The 16,205-nt window shown below is 39.7% G+C and overlaps 1 protein-coding gene across 1 annotated transcript; it reads right to left on the bottom strand.

Annotated features, from left to right (window-relative positions):
- Window positions 1-13,754: 13,754 nt before the first annotated feature.
- On the bottom strand, window positions 13,755-15,852 carry LOC107596699 (zymogen granule membrane protein 16-like). The gene is made up of 4 exons (XM_016287497.1): window positions 15,814-15,852; window positions 15,058-15,148; window positions 14,619-14,754; window positions 13,755-14,324 (listed from the first exon to the last, which is right to left on the bottom strand). The coding sequence occupies exons 2-4, from the start codon at window positions 15,110-15,112 to the stop codon at window positions 14,009-14,011; spliced, it is 507 nt and encodes a 168-aa protein (XP_016142983.1). The 5' UTR covers window positions 15,113-15,148; window positions 15,814-15,852; the 3' UTR covers window positions 13,755-14,008.
- Window positions 15,853-16,205: the final 353 nt, after the last annotated feature.

Below are 16,205 nucleotides of genomic sequence, written 5' to 3'. Positions count from 1 at the left end.
TGCTTTCAAACTTCTTCCAAATCTGCTCCACCACCTCAGGGTGGAGCCGCCATCTCCCTCATGTCTGGGAGAAACTGTTTCAGAGCTTGAAACACGGCCAGCATCTGTAATGGAGAAGGCACACTTTTCTTGGCGTTCAGTCGCAACCCCAGTTCTTTCATATGGGCGAGGACGACATCTCGATGCCGAATCCCCATATGCTCCAAATGAGCTAGTATCAAACAATCGTCTATTTAGTTGAGTATGCAGATGCCCTGGAGTCGCAGAGCAGCATCCACGCACTTGGTGAAAGTGCAGGGCGAGAGAGCACACCTCTTAGGTCTGGGAGAAAGTGTTTCAGTGCACGAAACATGGCCAGCATCTCCAGGCAAATTATGTGCCACATGAGATGGTGGCCTCCCAACTGACCCTGGGTGGAGCAGGCACCCATGACTGCTCCCCAGCCTGTGAGGGAGGCATCAGTCGTTAGCTTTACGCGACGACAAGGAGCCCCCAACACTGGGCCTTCTGACAGGAGCAAAGGTTTCCTCTACATGTCTAAGGCCCGAAAGCATCACGGCATAACTTTGATCATGCAAAGTGGGTTTCCCCTCGGCCCACCACTGCAGGGGTCTCATGTACAGCAGGCCAAACAGTATCACGTTGGACGCAGCTGCCATCAGACTCGACAGTTTCTGGAACTGTTTAACAGTGAGTGACTGGCCTTCTCTCACTCTCTTGACTGCTGTGAGGATCGCCTCGATCCGAGCAGGAGAAAGACGTGCCTGCATTATGGTTGAACTGTATTATGGTTGAATCCCACACTATGCCCAGAAAAATGGTTCGCTGTAATGGAGAAAGCACACTTTTCTTGGCGTTCAGTCACAACCCCAGTTCTTTCATATGGGCCTGTTCCATTACCAGAGCCTGCAGGCTGCAGGACCCATTGTGAGACATTTGGCATAAGTTTCCATGCTGGGGGAGACTGACCTCTGGTGTAATTGGAGCAGCTAGTTCGGTGGCCTGAAGCAGGGGACCGGCAGGGGCAACCAAACTAGCTGCTCTGGAGACCTCCTTAGAGGTAGCGAGCCTCCCAGAGTCCCTACGTTTCCAGGCAGATGCTGAGACATATACTCGCTGGAGACTGCTGTGCCCTGAAACACCAGGGGTGGCAGGGTTGACAGGCCGGTCTCCTGAGGGCACTGAGGAGAGACGGGCACCGTATGATGAGGTGTACACCACTCTTCCCCAGAGGGGCCCGCCCTCAGAAGTCCTGGGCCATAGGTGACAGGACCTTTTAGTCGAATACTATCTAGTGAGAATGATGGTCCGTAGATCCACTTTCTGCTTAAAAGCCTTCGGCCCAGGAGCGTTGCTCTGACTCCAGATATACTGGGGGCGTATGAGAAGTGATGCTCCCTGAATGAGGAGCTGGAACATGGCTAGGGCTGCTCCTGCTCCTGCTCCCGCAACACGCGAGCCACTCGATTCTACATTGCATAAGACTTTCTTCCATCGTGAAGAAATGCCAGCGGGAGCAGAGCTAAACATCCAAGTTAATGCACACTTGTACATTTCTGGACATTTTATGAATGAACACAGCCAGCCCCCTCAAGAGCTGACTGTGCGTGCTCTGCCCCAAAACAAGCCACACATAAATCACGTGCATCCCCACCCCTAATTATAGTGAGGGCAGGGAGAAACGAGCGATCTAAAATGCAGTATGCTTTTCATAAGCAAAAGATTGAGATGGCAAGTTCTCAGTCTCATATGCATCATTGCTAACAGCATCAACCTCCTCGGAGGAAGATAGCTGCAGCACAGAGCTCTCACTCAAAGAAGGAAGAGACGGCAATGAGGGCTTCCGAACCTCGAGAGAGATCGCTAGATTCATATGCGATCTCCGTGATCCCAATCACCGCCATGCCTCAGCAACGGCTGGACAGGAACCGTAAAGACTGCAAACACGGACACACTCCTCGAAGTGTGCCCGGCGGGAATGGAGCATTCGCGGCGGGAGCACGATGCACAATCAGCCCCCTCGAGAGCTGACTGTGCGTGCTCTGCTCCCAAACAAAAACACAACGATTGCGTGCATTCACACCTGTTATGTTTAGCACAGGCAGAGAAGAACACATGATCTAAAGTGCTGTCTGTTTAGCTCACCATATAGAGGTGATTGTGCACTGTTTCACAAACAACAGAAAATAAGACCGACACGTTTCACACAGAGTGCTTGCTGAAAACACAGAAGCTAAAACTGCTTGTTTTGAATGCGCTTTTAAGCTCTCTGTTCTCTACGTCACCCTGCCCGTGACGTTTCACCATTGCATTGGACTGATTTCATAGAGGTGATTGTGCACTGTTTCACAAACAACAGAAAATAAGACTGACACGTTTCACACAGAGTGCTTGCTGAAAACACAGAAGCTAAAACTGCTTGTTTTGAATGCGCTTTTAAGCTCTCTGTTCTCTACGTCACCCTGCCCGTGACGTTTCACCATTGCATTGGACTGATTTCATGTGATTCAGAGTGTGGTCACGCAGATGCGTTCCCAAAGTGTTTTCAACACAGCTCGAGTTCCTGAAGGGGAACCGTTTTTCAGCACAATTTCATGAAAGCGTCAAACGGTTCAGAAAGCCTCGGTTTCGCATCACTAGTTATATGAACAAGACATGCTTAGTAATTACTCCTCACGTGAATCCTGCACGTAATTTTACAACTTGTATGTTTTCTAGTTTAAAAATTTAAATCTGACGAATGCAATAATGCACTGAAATCAGAATGAAGAACGTTTACTTATCTAGTTGTTGAGTTCAGAGAAACTCTGAAAGCGTGCTGCAGGAATCTCAAGTGAATGCTTTCCAGCCATATAAATGGAAGGCAGTAAGCTCATTGACTGCATATGCAGCATGAACCAATCAGCTTGTGCCAAGTCATTTAACTCTCTGAATATCATCAGTTAAATTAACAACCCGTCAGCCTGCGCCATCTAGAGTTTCATACTGAACTATATATTTATTCTGTTCTCAACATCAAATCCTTTGTCATCAAATGTATTTTAACTAGTTGATTAAATACAAATATTTGTACTTTATATTTCAAAATGACCTCAAATTAGCATCAGGTAGCTAGTTAACAATTTTTTCAAATAAGCGATTATAATTTTGTAATTCATAGTAAAACTGCCTGTACTCTGATTTTGCTGTAAATGTTTAAAGCAAATTGCTTTGTCAGACTGGAGAGCATTTTACCCCACCCTGTGGGGCAAAACGCCCTCTTGGTACAAATGTAATTTTTGTTAAATATCTAATAACATGAAAACTTTGGACATTTATCAAACTTGGTTTATAATTTATGTCATTGTCACTAAAACTATGATAACTTTTATCACAGTTGGAAAACAATTGTATGTATACCTGGATTGTGGTCAAAATTATTGGTCAATTTCACTGGGCCGAATAGGGCTCAGCTACATAAGGTACAGATAAATATTTAAGTTGTTAAATTAAAGTTCATATAAAATTTAAATGTATTTTCTAACAATAAAAATAGCATCATGCAACACTGGTCACCCTCACACCCCCAGCTCCATTGGGACTGATAATTCTTCTCTCAGCAGTTCTAGCAAGGGTTGGTCAGGACTAAATTGAACTTTGGGTCTGACCTCTGAATAGTATAAGCTTTTAGACTTTTGGCTTTTAGGCCTTTTGTTCAGCTTCATCCCTAGTCAGACACACCTGAACAACCTAATTAATGTCTTCAGGATTACTAAGGCTATAGACAAGTGAGTTTTTTCTCCACAGTTGGACCTGAACTCTGCAGGACTGCAGCTCTCTAGGACCAAACTTGCCTACCCCTGGTCTAGTTGGTCCTTTGAGGCACATGGTTTGCTTTTAGGGGACAGGGCCCACTCCATTTTTAGTCTCGCACCTTCCAAAGCTTACGAGATGTTTGTGTTGAGACAGGATGGTCCTCTTTGCATATATTCATCAGGTTCCACAGTCTTGATGTGGATTGGACCCCAGGATCTAGAGTCCTTTCGGGGGTAAGGGTCTGTGCCTACACACAGCCTTGGTCATGGAGAAGTTGGAATGGTTTCCTGAGAGGGGACGAGATGCTGTATCACGTTGCCATTCCCTGGCTACGCCTGTGCATCTTTATCAGACAAATTAATGTGTTTGGTGCGCATTTCAGGCATCTGTTTATGGATTCAATGTTATGTTATGCCACGCCATGACATCCAAACATCTTGCCAGTTGGATTAATATATTTACAATAGATATGTGCTTCAGACACCAGCTCACATGGAAACATTCCCATAGCATCGGAAGCTGATGCAATATTTTGTTCCCCTTTCAGGGAACCGGGCTACATAAACATAGTTTAGCTCTTAAGCTATTAAAAAAGGCAATGTGTTATGGTAAAATTACAAGCAATAAAGAACAAAGATTGCCTCAGCTATGAGGAAATCTTTCACTTCTCCACAGATCTTGACTGGTATTTCTAGACTTTCAAGTACCTTTCTTGGAATTGTTGGTTGACTTCCATCATAAAAAAAGAATATACACTTGAATGCATGTGCATTCCATCAGGGTAGTAGGAGTCACGCACTGAGGGCTACATGTTCTTCTACCTTGGAAGACGCCAGAGTTCCTCAACATGGGAATGGTACTAAAAGCATGTTGCCATCGCAAGTCTTTAATGATGAACGCTTCTCTCATGGGCTGGGGTGCAGTTCTTGATGGCCTACTGGCTATAGTCAAGTCAAGTCACCTTTATTTATATAGTGCTTTTAACAATACAGATTGTGTCAAAGCAACTGTACAGCATTATTTAGGAAAATACTGTGTCAATAATGCAAAATGACAATAGTAAACACTCAATTTTCAGTTAAAGGCAGCTCATCCAGCTCAGTTCAGTTTAAATAGTATCTGTGCAATCAAGTCAATGATATCGCTGGAAATTAAGTGTCCCCAACTAACCAAGCCAGAGGTGACAGGAACCAAAACTCCATCAGTGACAGAATGGAGAAAAACCTTGGGAGAAACCAGGCTCAGTCGGGGGGCAAGTTCTCCTTTGACCAGACGAAACCAGCAGTTCTATTAAAGGGCTGCAGCAAAGTCACACTGTGCAGAGGACTCAACTGGTTCCTGTGGTCTTGCCATCTAGGAAACAAGGTCTTCACTGAGGTTCTGTCTCTGGGGCTCATCTAGATCACCGCTGACATTCAGGGCTGTACATGTCTTCTCTAGGTGCTGATCCACCATCTGGGCTCGATACGTACTGGATCCGGGTGACTGCAGTGACCATCTGATCTGGATACAGACTGAACTGGTGGCTATGGTGACCTCGGAATAAGAAAGAAACAGAGTAATATTAGCGTAGATGCCATTCTTCTAACGATGTAGCAAGTACATCGGGTGTAATGAGTAGTGTTCCCGGTTCCGGTTGTCCTAATTAATGCAGCCTAAAAATACGGATTGGAAGGTGTTAGTGTGTTATGTGTAAGACAGGTTAAAGAGACCGGTCTTTAATCTAGATTTAAACTGACAGAGTGTGTCTGCCTCCTGAACAATGTTAGGTAGGTTATTCCAGAGTTTGGCCGCTAAATAGGAAAAGGATCTGCCGCCCGCAGTTGATTTTGATATTCTAGGTATTATCAAATTGCCAGAGTTTTGAGAACGCAGCGGACGTGGAGGACTATAATGCAATAAGAGCTAATTTAAATACTGAGGTGCTAAACCATTCAGGGCTTTATAAGTAATAAGCAAGATTTTAAAATCTATACGATGTTTAATAGGGAGCCAGTGCAGTGTTGACAGAACCGGGCTAATATGGTCATACTTCTTGGTTCTAGTAAGAACTCTAGCTACTGCATTTTGTACCAGCTGGAGTCTGTTTATTAAGCATGCAGAACCACCCAATAAAGCATTACAATAATCTAACCTTGAGGTCATTAATGCATGAAATAACATTTCTGCATTTGACATTGAGAGCATAGGTCGTAATTTAGATATATTTTTGAGATGGAAAAATGCAGTTTTACAAATGCTAGAAACGTGGCTTTCAAAGGAAAGATTGCTATCAAATAGCACACCTACGATCCTAACTGATGATGAAGAATTGACAGAGCAGCCATCAAGTGTTAGACAGGTTCTAGGTTATTACATGCAGAGTGTTTAGGTCCTATAATTAACACCTCTGTTTTTTTTCAGAATTTAGCAGTAAGAAATTTTTCATCATCCAGATTTTTTATATCGACTATGCATTCCGTTAATTTTTCAAATTGGTATGTTTTGCCGGGCCACAATGAAATATAGAGCCGAGTATCATCAGCATAACAGTGAAAGCTAACACTGTGTTTCCTGATGATATCTCCCAGGGGTAACATGTAAAGCGTGAAAGTAATGGCCCTAGTACTGAGCCTTGAGGTACTCCATACTGCTCTTGTGATCGATATTATACCTCTTCATTCACTGCTACGAATTGATGGCAGTCAGATAAGTACGATTTGAACCATGTTAATGAACTTCCATTAATGCCAACAAAGTTTTCTAGTCTATTCAAAAGAATGTTGTGGTCCTAATGAGAGCAGTCTCAGTACTATGATACGGTCTAAATCCTGACTGGAAATCCTCACAGATACCATTTTTCTCTAAGAAGGAATATAATTGTGAGCATACTACCTTTTCTAGTATCTTGGACAGAAAAGGGAGATTCGAAATCGGTCTGTAATTAACTAGTTCTTTGGGGTAAAGTTGGGGTTTTTTGATGAGAGGCTTAATAACAGCCAGTTTGAAGGTTTTGGGGACATATTCTAATGACAATGACAAATTAATAATAGTCAGAAGAGGATCTATCACTTCTGGAAACACCTCTTTTAGAAGCTTAGATGGAATAGGGTCTAACATACATGTTGTTGGTTTAGATGATTTAACAAGTTTATACAATTCTTCCTCTCCTATAGTAGAGAATGAGTGGAATTGTTCCTCAGGGGATCTATAGCGATGCGATACTGTAGCTGACGGCTGCATGGTTACAATTTTATCTCTAATAGTATTCAATCTGGGAAGTAAAGTAGTTCATAAAGTCATTACTGTTGTGCTGTTGGGAAATGTCAACACATGTTGATGCTTTATTTTTTATTAATTTAGCCACTGTATTGAATAAATACCTGGGGTTATATTTGTTGTCTTCTAAAAGAGATGAAAAGTAATCAGATCTAGCAGTTTTTAATGCTTTTCTGTAGGATAGGTTACTTTCCCGCCAAGCAATACGAAATACCTCTAGTTTTTTAACAAGTTTATACAATTCTTCCTCTCCTATAGTAGAGAATGAGTGGAATTGTTCCTCGGGGGATCTATAGCACACTATCTGATGCGTTACTGTAGCTGACGGCTGCATGGTTACAATTTTATCTCTAATAGTATTCAATCTGGGAAGTAAAGTAGTTCATAAAGTCATTACTGTTGTGCTGTTGGGAAATGTCAACACATGTTGATGCTTTATTTTTTATTAATTTAGCCACTGTATTGAATAAATACCTGGGGTTATATTTGTTGTCTTCTAAAAGAGATGAAAAGTAATCAGATCTAGCAGTTTTTAATGCTTTTCTGTAGGATAGGGTACTTTCCCGCCAAGCAATACAAAATACCTCTAGTTTTGTTTTCCTCCAGCTGCGCTCCATTTCTCGGGCTGCTCTCTTTAGGGTGCGAGTGTGCTCATTATACCACGGTGTCAGACTGTTTTCATTAATCTTCCTTAAGCATAAAGGAGCAACCGTAACTAAAATGCTAGAAAAGAGACAGACCATAGTTTCTGTTAAATCATCAAGTTGTTCTGAGGTATTGGATATACTAAGGAATTTAGATAAATCAGGAAGATTACTTACAAAGCAGTATTTTGTGGTAGAAGTGATTGTTCTACCATACTTGTAACAAGGAGTATAATTTAGAGTTTTAGCTATATTATGTTTGCACAAGACTAGATAATGATCTGAGATATCATCGCTTGGCTGCATAATTTCAACACCATCAACATCAATTCCATGTGACAGTATTAAATCTAGAGTATGATTTTGACAATGAGTAGGTCCTGACACGTGTTGTCTAACCCCAATTGAGTTCAGAATGTCTATGAATGCTAATCCCAATGCATCTTTTTCATTATCAACATGGATATTAAAATCACCAACAATTAAAACTTTATCTGCAGCCAGTATTAACTCGGATATAAAATCAGCAAATTCTTTAATAAAGTCTGTGTGTTGCCCTGGTGGCCTGTATACAGTAGCCAGTACAAACATCACAGGGGATTTATCATTAACACTTGTTTTTCTGGATAATGTTATATGAAGCACCATTACTTCAAACAAGTTATACTTGAAGCTCGTCCTCTGAGAAATACTGACAATATTGTTATAAATTGTAGCAACACCTCCCCCTTTACCTTTTGGACATGGGTCATGTTTATAACAGTAATCTTGGGGGTAAGACTCATTTAAAATAATGTAATCATCAGGTTTTAGACAGATTTCTGTCAAACAGAGCACATCTAGGTTATTATCAGTGATCATATCATTTACAAAAAGAGCTTTTGTAGAAAGGGAACTGATATTCAATAAGCCAAGCTTTATCATTTGTTTATCTGTATTGCATCTGTTTTTTATTTGTTGAACCTCAATTAAATTGTTACTCTTAAATTGGTTTGGACGTTTTTTGTATTTTCTAGTTCGGGGAACAGACACGGTCTCTATAGTGTGATATCTAGGTGAAAGTGTCTCTATGAGCTGAGAATTAACTGATTTCTGTGACGTAAGGTGGCTAGCAGACGGTCGGTTTAGCCAGGCTGTCTGCTTCCTGACCTGGGCCCCAGTTAGTCAAGTACAATCTCTAAGACTATGTGCCATATTTCAAGAGAGAAGAGCGCACCACCCCAGGAGGGATGAAGACCATCTCTTTTCAACAGGTCAGGTCTGCCCCAAAAACTTGTCCAATTGTCTATGAAACCTATGTTATTCTGCGGGCACCACTTAGACATCCAGCCATTGAGTGACGACAGTCTGCTATGTATCTCGTCACCACGGTAAGCAGGGAGGGGACCAGAACATATTACAGTGTCTGGCATCATACTTGCAAGTTCACACATCTCTTTAATGTTATTTTTAGTGATCTCCCACTGGCAAAGTCGAACATCATTAGTGCCGGCGTAAATAACAATCTTACTGAATTTACGTTTAGCATTAGCCAGAACTTTTAAATTTGCCAAGATGTCAGGCGCTCTGGCTCCCGGTAAACATTGGACTATGGTGGCTGGTGTCTCTATTTTCACGTTCCATACAATAGAATCGCCAATAACTAGAGCACTTTGATCAGGTTTCTCAGTGGGTGCGTCACTGAGTGGGGAGAACCTGTTTGATGTTTTGATCAGTGGTGTTTTGACCCGTGACTATGCTGCCTCACAGTCACCCTGCTGCGGAGGCTCTGTAACTGGAACCGAACAATGTACGGGTCTCCTGAGCTAGTCGTATCCAAAGCCATATCTAGAGCCCAGTGGTGTTTTTGTGTTTACAAAAATATTACATAAGAATGATTACATGTCAGGGTTTTGTCACAGCAGTTTAATAGAGAGAGAGAGACCCAGATGCATAATGATCAAGGGAGTGAGGTTTATTGACAAGACAAGGAATGAATGGGATGATGTGAGAGTCCAAACAGTAGGAAAGGGCAGTCTGCTGGTCCTTGGTCAGCCCTGAACAAAGTTCTGCTGGAGAACAAAGGAGATAGAGCAGCACCAGTCAATGAGAACACTGGATATCAGGCAGCAGCTTGAGAAACCAGGGCTTGATACTTCGAGCTGTAGTGATACCAGTCCAGTCAGATAGCCAGGTCTTGAGAACAGCAGCCAGGAGAGATTCAGTACACAGAACAGGAACGAACACAACACACAAGACAAGACCACAAGAGAGAACAAGCAGCAGCAAAATAACACACTAAGACTAGAATGAAAAGAACAGAAACAAATACAAACTGCAGAGAGCAAATGAACCAAAAGAACAAAAAAGGCAAATTCTAGAAAATCGATAACTAGAATAAAAACTGGGCAAAGACAAAATCAAAATAAAGAAAGAAACCAAACTAGAGGCTTGAGAAAACTAGAGCAAACAAGGACAGGAACTAGACTAGAGCAAAATAACAAAAAGCAAAGAAACCATAATTAACTTCAAGAGAACTAAATGCAAAGCTAGACTGACTAGGAGTGTAAAATATAACACTACTAATATGACAAGTAGACTGATAAGGAATTACCTTATACGCCGAGAACTAACGCAACGAACCAGCAAAGACATGAGGGAAGAGGCACACTATAAAGGCGTAGAACACATGAGGAACAGGTGGACACAATCAAGTTAACGAGGACTAGACTAGGACTAAACAAGGGGGCGCGGTAGAGGGAAACAAGGGGGCAGGACGAGAGGAGCACATGGCCAACATAAACAAAGACAAAGCCATGTGCTCAGACTCAAGACAAACATGGAAACGTTAAACTCCAAGGACGGGACGTCGAAGCAAGATATGCCCAAAACCACAGATCATATCTAGGAAACGGGCTAGCAGCCTGCCAGAACTGTTCAACGGACACGCTGCACACAGCAGCAGAACCCAAAGAACCGTTACCGCCACAACTGACAAACCACAGGTACTTTGAGGAGAATGTGTGTGAAGGAATGCCAACAGCATATGTCGATGGCTGCTTCTACAATCAACAGGGCAACTTGAAAGCTGGAGCGGGAGTGGTCTGGCTCAACAATGACCCTCCCCCGCCGCAACAATTCAAATTAGGCCCTCACTCATCGCAATATGCAGAAATTGCGGCAATCCTCATATCCCTACAATGTGCTGCATCCCACAACCTTAAAGAACTCCTCATCTGTACCGACTCGAACTATTCCTGTCTAAGCTTCACATGCCATCTACCTGGATGGAAACAGAATGGATTCAAGATGGCTAAAAACAAGCCTGTCAAACATCAGGAACTACACTCGTTTGCTGTCTCACCTCATTCGGTGTCTGTGTGTCTGTTTGTTTTTTTTCTCTTTGTGTTTTCCTTTATAGCTATATGTTTTTAATTGTTTTCCTCTTTCCCTCTCTCTCACTACAATTCCTTTCCCCTCTAGTCCCCTCATCAGGGAACTCCCTTAGCTCAACTTTAAATACAGGTCCCGAAACTAGGAGTGACTCCTTTCACCAAAAGCTTTTTGTTGTTGTCGTAAATCGTTGAAACCGATGGCTAGTCAACACCCCAGCGCGTACGGCTACCCTCACCTACGGTTGACACAACACTGCCACGCGTATTATCCTGCCCATCCAAACTTTATGGATCAATGTCCCTAAGGGTTCGATCCTCCATATTGATGATTTAGCATTGTATCACCTTACTGACGACGAGTATCAGGCCGATCTCGAAATCTCAACCTTCTTCAAACAGCATTCCTTCGTCCTCGATCCAGAATTGGAAGAAAGGATCAAGGATGAACGCAACTTATTGACTCTCTCCCTGCCTCTTGTTCCAGTGCCCGCCGATGTTCGCACCAGGAACATCACTGAGCCAAAGGGGGATGTGTAGGATTCCGACCTTCAAGATATTGAAACCCTTGAATCTATAAACGGACACAAACGAACATTGAATCTCTACATTCCACCGAGAAAACTAAAGGTTCTTCTCCCCAGCCATCTGCAGTCATAAAACTACGTACAGGGTCAGCTCAGGGTCTCAGCAGTTCCTGTCTCTCTCTGCTTATCTTTACAAGAAACAACAAAAACTGACACTACCCCATCTGGATTCATTTAAGCAACAGAACGTCAGTAGGTTTCGTGACTGGCTTAAGCATAAATAAACCATCTAATGGACCATGGAACAAAGAACCTGGTATCTAGACAGAGTCCCGCACAGAATCGCACGGACCTCATGACCACTTAACACATAAATTGATAATCCCGTCAATAAAAGAGACAATTTTATAGCTCCCTGTCCAGCAGGAGAAACTTGGCAGACTCTCAACTCTGACATGAGAATGACCTCAGAACATCTCCCCTTTGTATTCCAAAAAACGCCCCCTTTGCATTCCAAAAAAGGACGCACTCTTTTACTCTCTCTTCGGTCAGACAAAGGGACACGAAACTTACAACAGACAATTTCAACAGATAATAATTTATGCGCATAACAGGGCAACCAGATTCACAAATAATATGTTGTATGTCTTATATATATGCTTGACGTGTTTCATGTAATCGGTGCAACTTTAATCAGTGTTTTATTACCCTTTTAGGAAATAAGGATATTAAAATGTGTGTAATATGTGAAGTTTAATTTTGAAAGAAATGGAAACAACAAATGCAGAATGTTGAAATGAAGTAAACTTTAATAGTATGTACAATACTTGCTTTTAAGAGACTTTACAGGAGTATTAACACAACTTTTATAGATGATGTGATGAATTGAAGCCTCTTGTTAATGTATGCACGCTCCGTTGCTCTGTAAATTCTTAAGGTGAATTTACATCACTCGTTAAAACAAGGTAGAACTATGAAACTCAGTCAACTCACAGTCTAAGAAACTGTACATGTGTGTGTATTTTTGTGTGTTTTAGTTTAGTTTTATGTAATCTAGGATAGCCAATAAAATTCATGTTTCATTTATAAATAATCAATTGTCTGGTGTCATATAATTTCAAGGTTAAAACTTTGCCAAGATCACGTTACCTCTCTCTTAAGAGCTGACAAATTATCATAATTGTGTTAACCTATGGCCAGGGAGAACATAAAATACATATTCAATTGGTAATATACACTGACATTAACTTCTCGCTGACCGAGTAGCTGATAGAGTGTAAACCATTTAAAGTCAAAATCAGTTTTGATCAGGTGGACCTCGAATTCTCAGATCGAGTTCTTTCAAAACCTGAGCTAGAAATAAACCTGAATGAATTAATAATAATTAATTCCCTTACAACTGAGTTAAAATTCCTTACAGCTTTGTAACTTTGCAGAACTTTTTATGCTCAAACAGCAACATTACAGAATAACTAAAGCTAAAAAAGTGAAAAAGTATACTACAATATATATATTGTAATATACTTTTCAATGTATGAAAAGCAGCAATTCCTTATGTATTAGCCTATTCAATTTAATTGAATACAAAGTATATTATTCTGTATATTTTCAATATATATTGATATGGCGTAAGAGTAATGGCATCAGTGATGCACAATATTTAATCCATGTCTTCTGTTTTTGGTAATCTGTTCCTAAATTAACCTTTTTGCTCAACACTGTTAGAATGAATTTGAAAAGAAAACAAAAATGTAAAATGCAGCAGTAAAACAGTAATTAAAGCATTAATTAAAACAGTAAAAGCAACAGTAATTTACAATAAAAACAGTAAAAGTCTTTGCATGACATCACAAGTTGGAATTATTTAAATAATTTCGTTTCTTCTTGTTATTCTGTTATCATTAATGCACATTAGATTATTTTGTGTTGCATTTTATGTTATTTAGTTCATTTTATTTTCATTATTTTAGTGTCATGTGTTACCCTGATATATATTGGCATCATATTGCCTAGTGAAATATATTGTTATATGTTGTAAAATATACAGGCAATGCTAGACACTGTCTGTAATACCTGGCATTGTCATTTTCTACAATTTCCTCATAACAAGCTAAACTAGTTTTTGCACAAATTCAACTTGACAACTGGTTACTTAGCCTGTGTATGTTTATTATTTTATCCATATATCATACATTTAAGGGATGTACATATTAATATTGCTTATTTATGCATTTATAATACACTTTTTATTTTAACAATTTACTGAATGAGACAAATTGGCATAGATACAAGAACACTCCCTGAACATAGTACGGGTAAAACAATATAATCAAATGATTAAAGATATTCAAGTACAAGATTAATTTTTCTCTGTAAGGTCACATTAAATTAAATATAAGATGAAAAAATAATTTCAGGGTTTCCCAATACGTATTGCGGCCCAATGAGCCCCAATAGAGGTGATGCCACTTCCATTCTGTCGACCACTGAGAAAACGCAGCTCATTTCCTTTCTGGAATGGATAGAAGTTAAACGAGGCCCCATTAGACTGTCCCATTTTAAATAAGCGCCCCTGATTAGTGACAAACACAAGCTCATAGATGTAACCAGAGTAGTACTTTCCAGAGACCTGAATAATTGCTTCTTTGTCGTAGAGTATCATTTCCATCGGATTGCCACTATTTACACCAACCTCTGCTGTCCAGTTACTCTCGTACCTCAGCTGGAACCTAAACAAAAATGTCAATAATGTTCAAATAGTGCATATGCCATTAAGAATGAAATGTACAATCAAAAATTTTATTATACAAATTAAATCACAAATGCTTCCCTGAGATAAATAATTTGTAGTATCAATTGATGACAATAAATTTTTTGTCACTCCAATTCTTCTGATGTCTACTTGACAAGGTTTTTAAATATACTTTTCTAACAACATTTTTCAAAGCCATAATTGTTAAATTTTTTGGTTATTTGAAAATATGGGTGATCCGGACTGTCCAGTGGTGCTTGAGGATACTTACCCAGAGATATATCCGCCCCAGTAGTTATTGTATTCCCAGACTCTGATACCAGTGATGCGACCCTCACTGGCAGTGGAAAATTCAATCCCACTGCCGTCCCCAACAGCAGGTGAGTAAGAGAAAAGATCAGGTAAAGCTGAAAGAAGGAATAATAGCTATTAAAACTGTCTTGCATGTATTTCAACTATGATTTAAAGGATTATTCAAGAAAATTAACATCAGAGCTGAAGTTACCTAAACTTAAAAAGTAAGCTGTCTTTTGTTCACATTGTATCTGTTTATCTTGGACCCTGACTTTTAACTTATTATTGTAATCATGCCAGAATTGCTATTTTATCTATTAATTTATTTACATTTTTTATATATATATATATTTAGTTATTTACTTATTTGATTACTTATTTGAGCTGAACAATTGTATAATGTGTGTAATACTCACGCGCTGCCATGCCCATGGCATAAACTGCAGAGAGAATCAGGAAAAACTGCAACATTTTGGAATAAATTGCTGTGCCGCACACTCCAGGAATCTAAGGGAATCATAATAAATTAAGTCTTTGTGACCCTGGACCACAAAACCAGTCATAAGTAGCATGGCTATATTTGTAGTAATAGCCAAAATACATTGTTTGGGTCAAAATTATTGATTTTTATGCCAAAAATCATTAGGATATTAAGTAAAGATCATGTTCCATGAAGATATTTTTTTAAAATTCCTACCGTAAATATATCAAAACTTAATTTTTGATTATAGTAACATGCATCGCTACGAACTTCATTTGAACAACATTAAAGGAGATTTTCTCAATATTTCGATTTTTTTGTACCCTCAGATTCCAGATTTTCAAATAGTTGCATCTTGGCCAAATAACGTCCTATCAAACATATATACATCAATGGATAGCTTATTTATTCAGCTTTCAGATGTATAAATCTCAATTAAAAAACAAAATAATAATAATCACCCTTATGGTTTTGTGGTCCAGGGTCACATTTGATTTTATATCGAATTAGAGTTATGATGACAATGACTAAAATGCAACCAGTGAATTAATTAGCTAATCTAACATACTGCTTCTAACTGATTACTGCATATAGACAAATGCTCATCTATAACAATATATATATACATATATCATAGAATTCACACAAAAAAGAAAGAAATATACGAATAAAGATCTAATATTTTATTTACCTGTAGACGGGTATGTGGTTGATAGTTGAAGAGACTAGTGTGTTGACTAAACCAGCTTGTACACTTTTCTGTTCGTCAGACTTTTGTTATTAGTAGAACAATATGTCTTTGTGTTTCAGTTGTCCATGACACTCCTCAGATGGAATGTTTTAGAACTATGGCATGTTTGGCATCATAATCAGAATCACAGCTACCACAAGTCTTTACTTTCAGTTTTAAAGGATACTTTTTAATATCAGAACATAATTCAAAACACCTGAACTGTGTGTCTAATGTTACTGTTTACAGAAAACAAGAATTTGAACCAGTATTTTTTATATCTCAGTGATTCTGAATTCCTAATTAGATCAACAATAAACTGATATTAATGGGACTGATATTTGCATTCTAAT

This window comes from Sinocyclocheilus grahami, unplaced genomic scaffold (genome assembly GCF_001515645.1).
Source record: "Sinocyclocheilus grahami isolate Dianchi unplaced genomic scaffold, SAMN03320097.WGS_v1.1 scaffold222.1, whole genome shotgun sequence".
Classification (NCBI taxonomy): Eukaryota; Metazoa; Chordata; class Actinopteri; order Cypriniformes; family Cyprinidae; genus Sinocyclocheilus; species Sinocyclocheilus grahami.
Note: the sequence above shows the minus strand (reverse complement) of the source record. Positions and strands in the feature narration are given on the sequence as shown.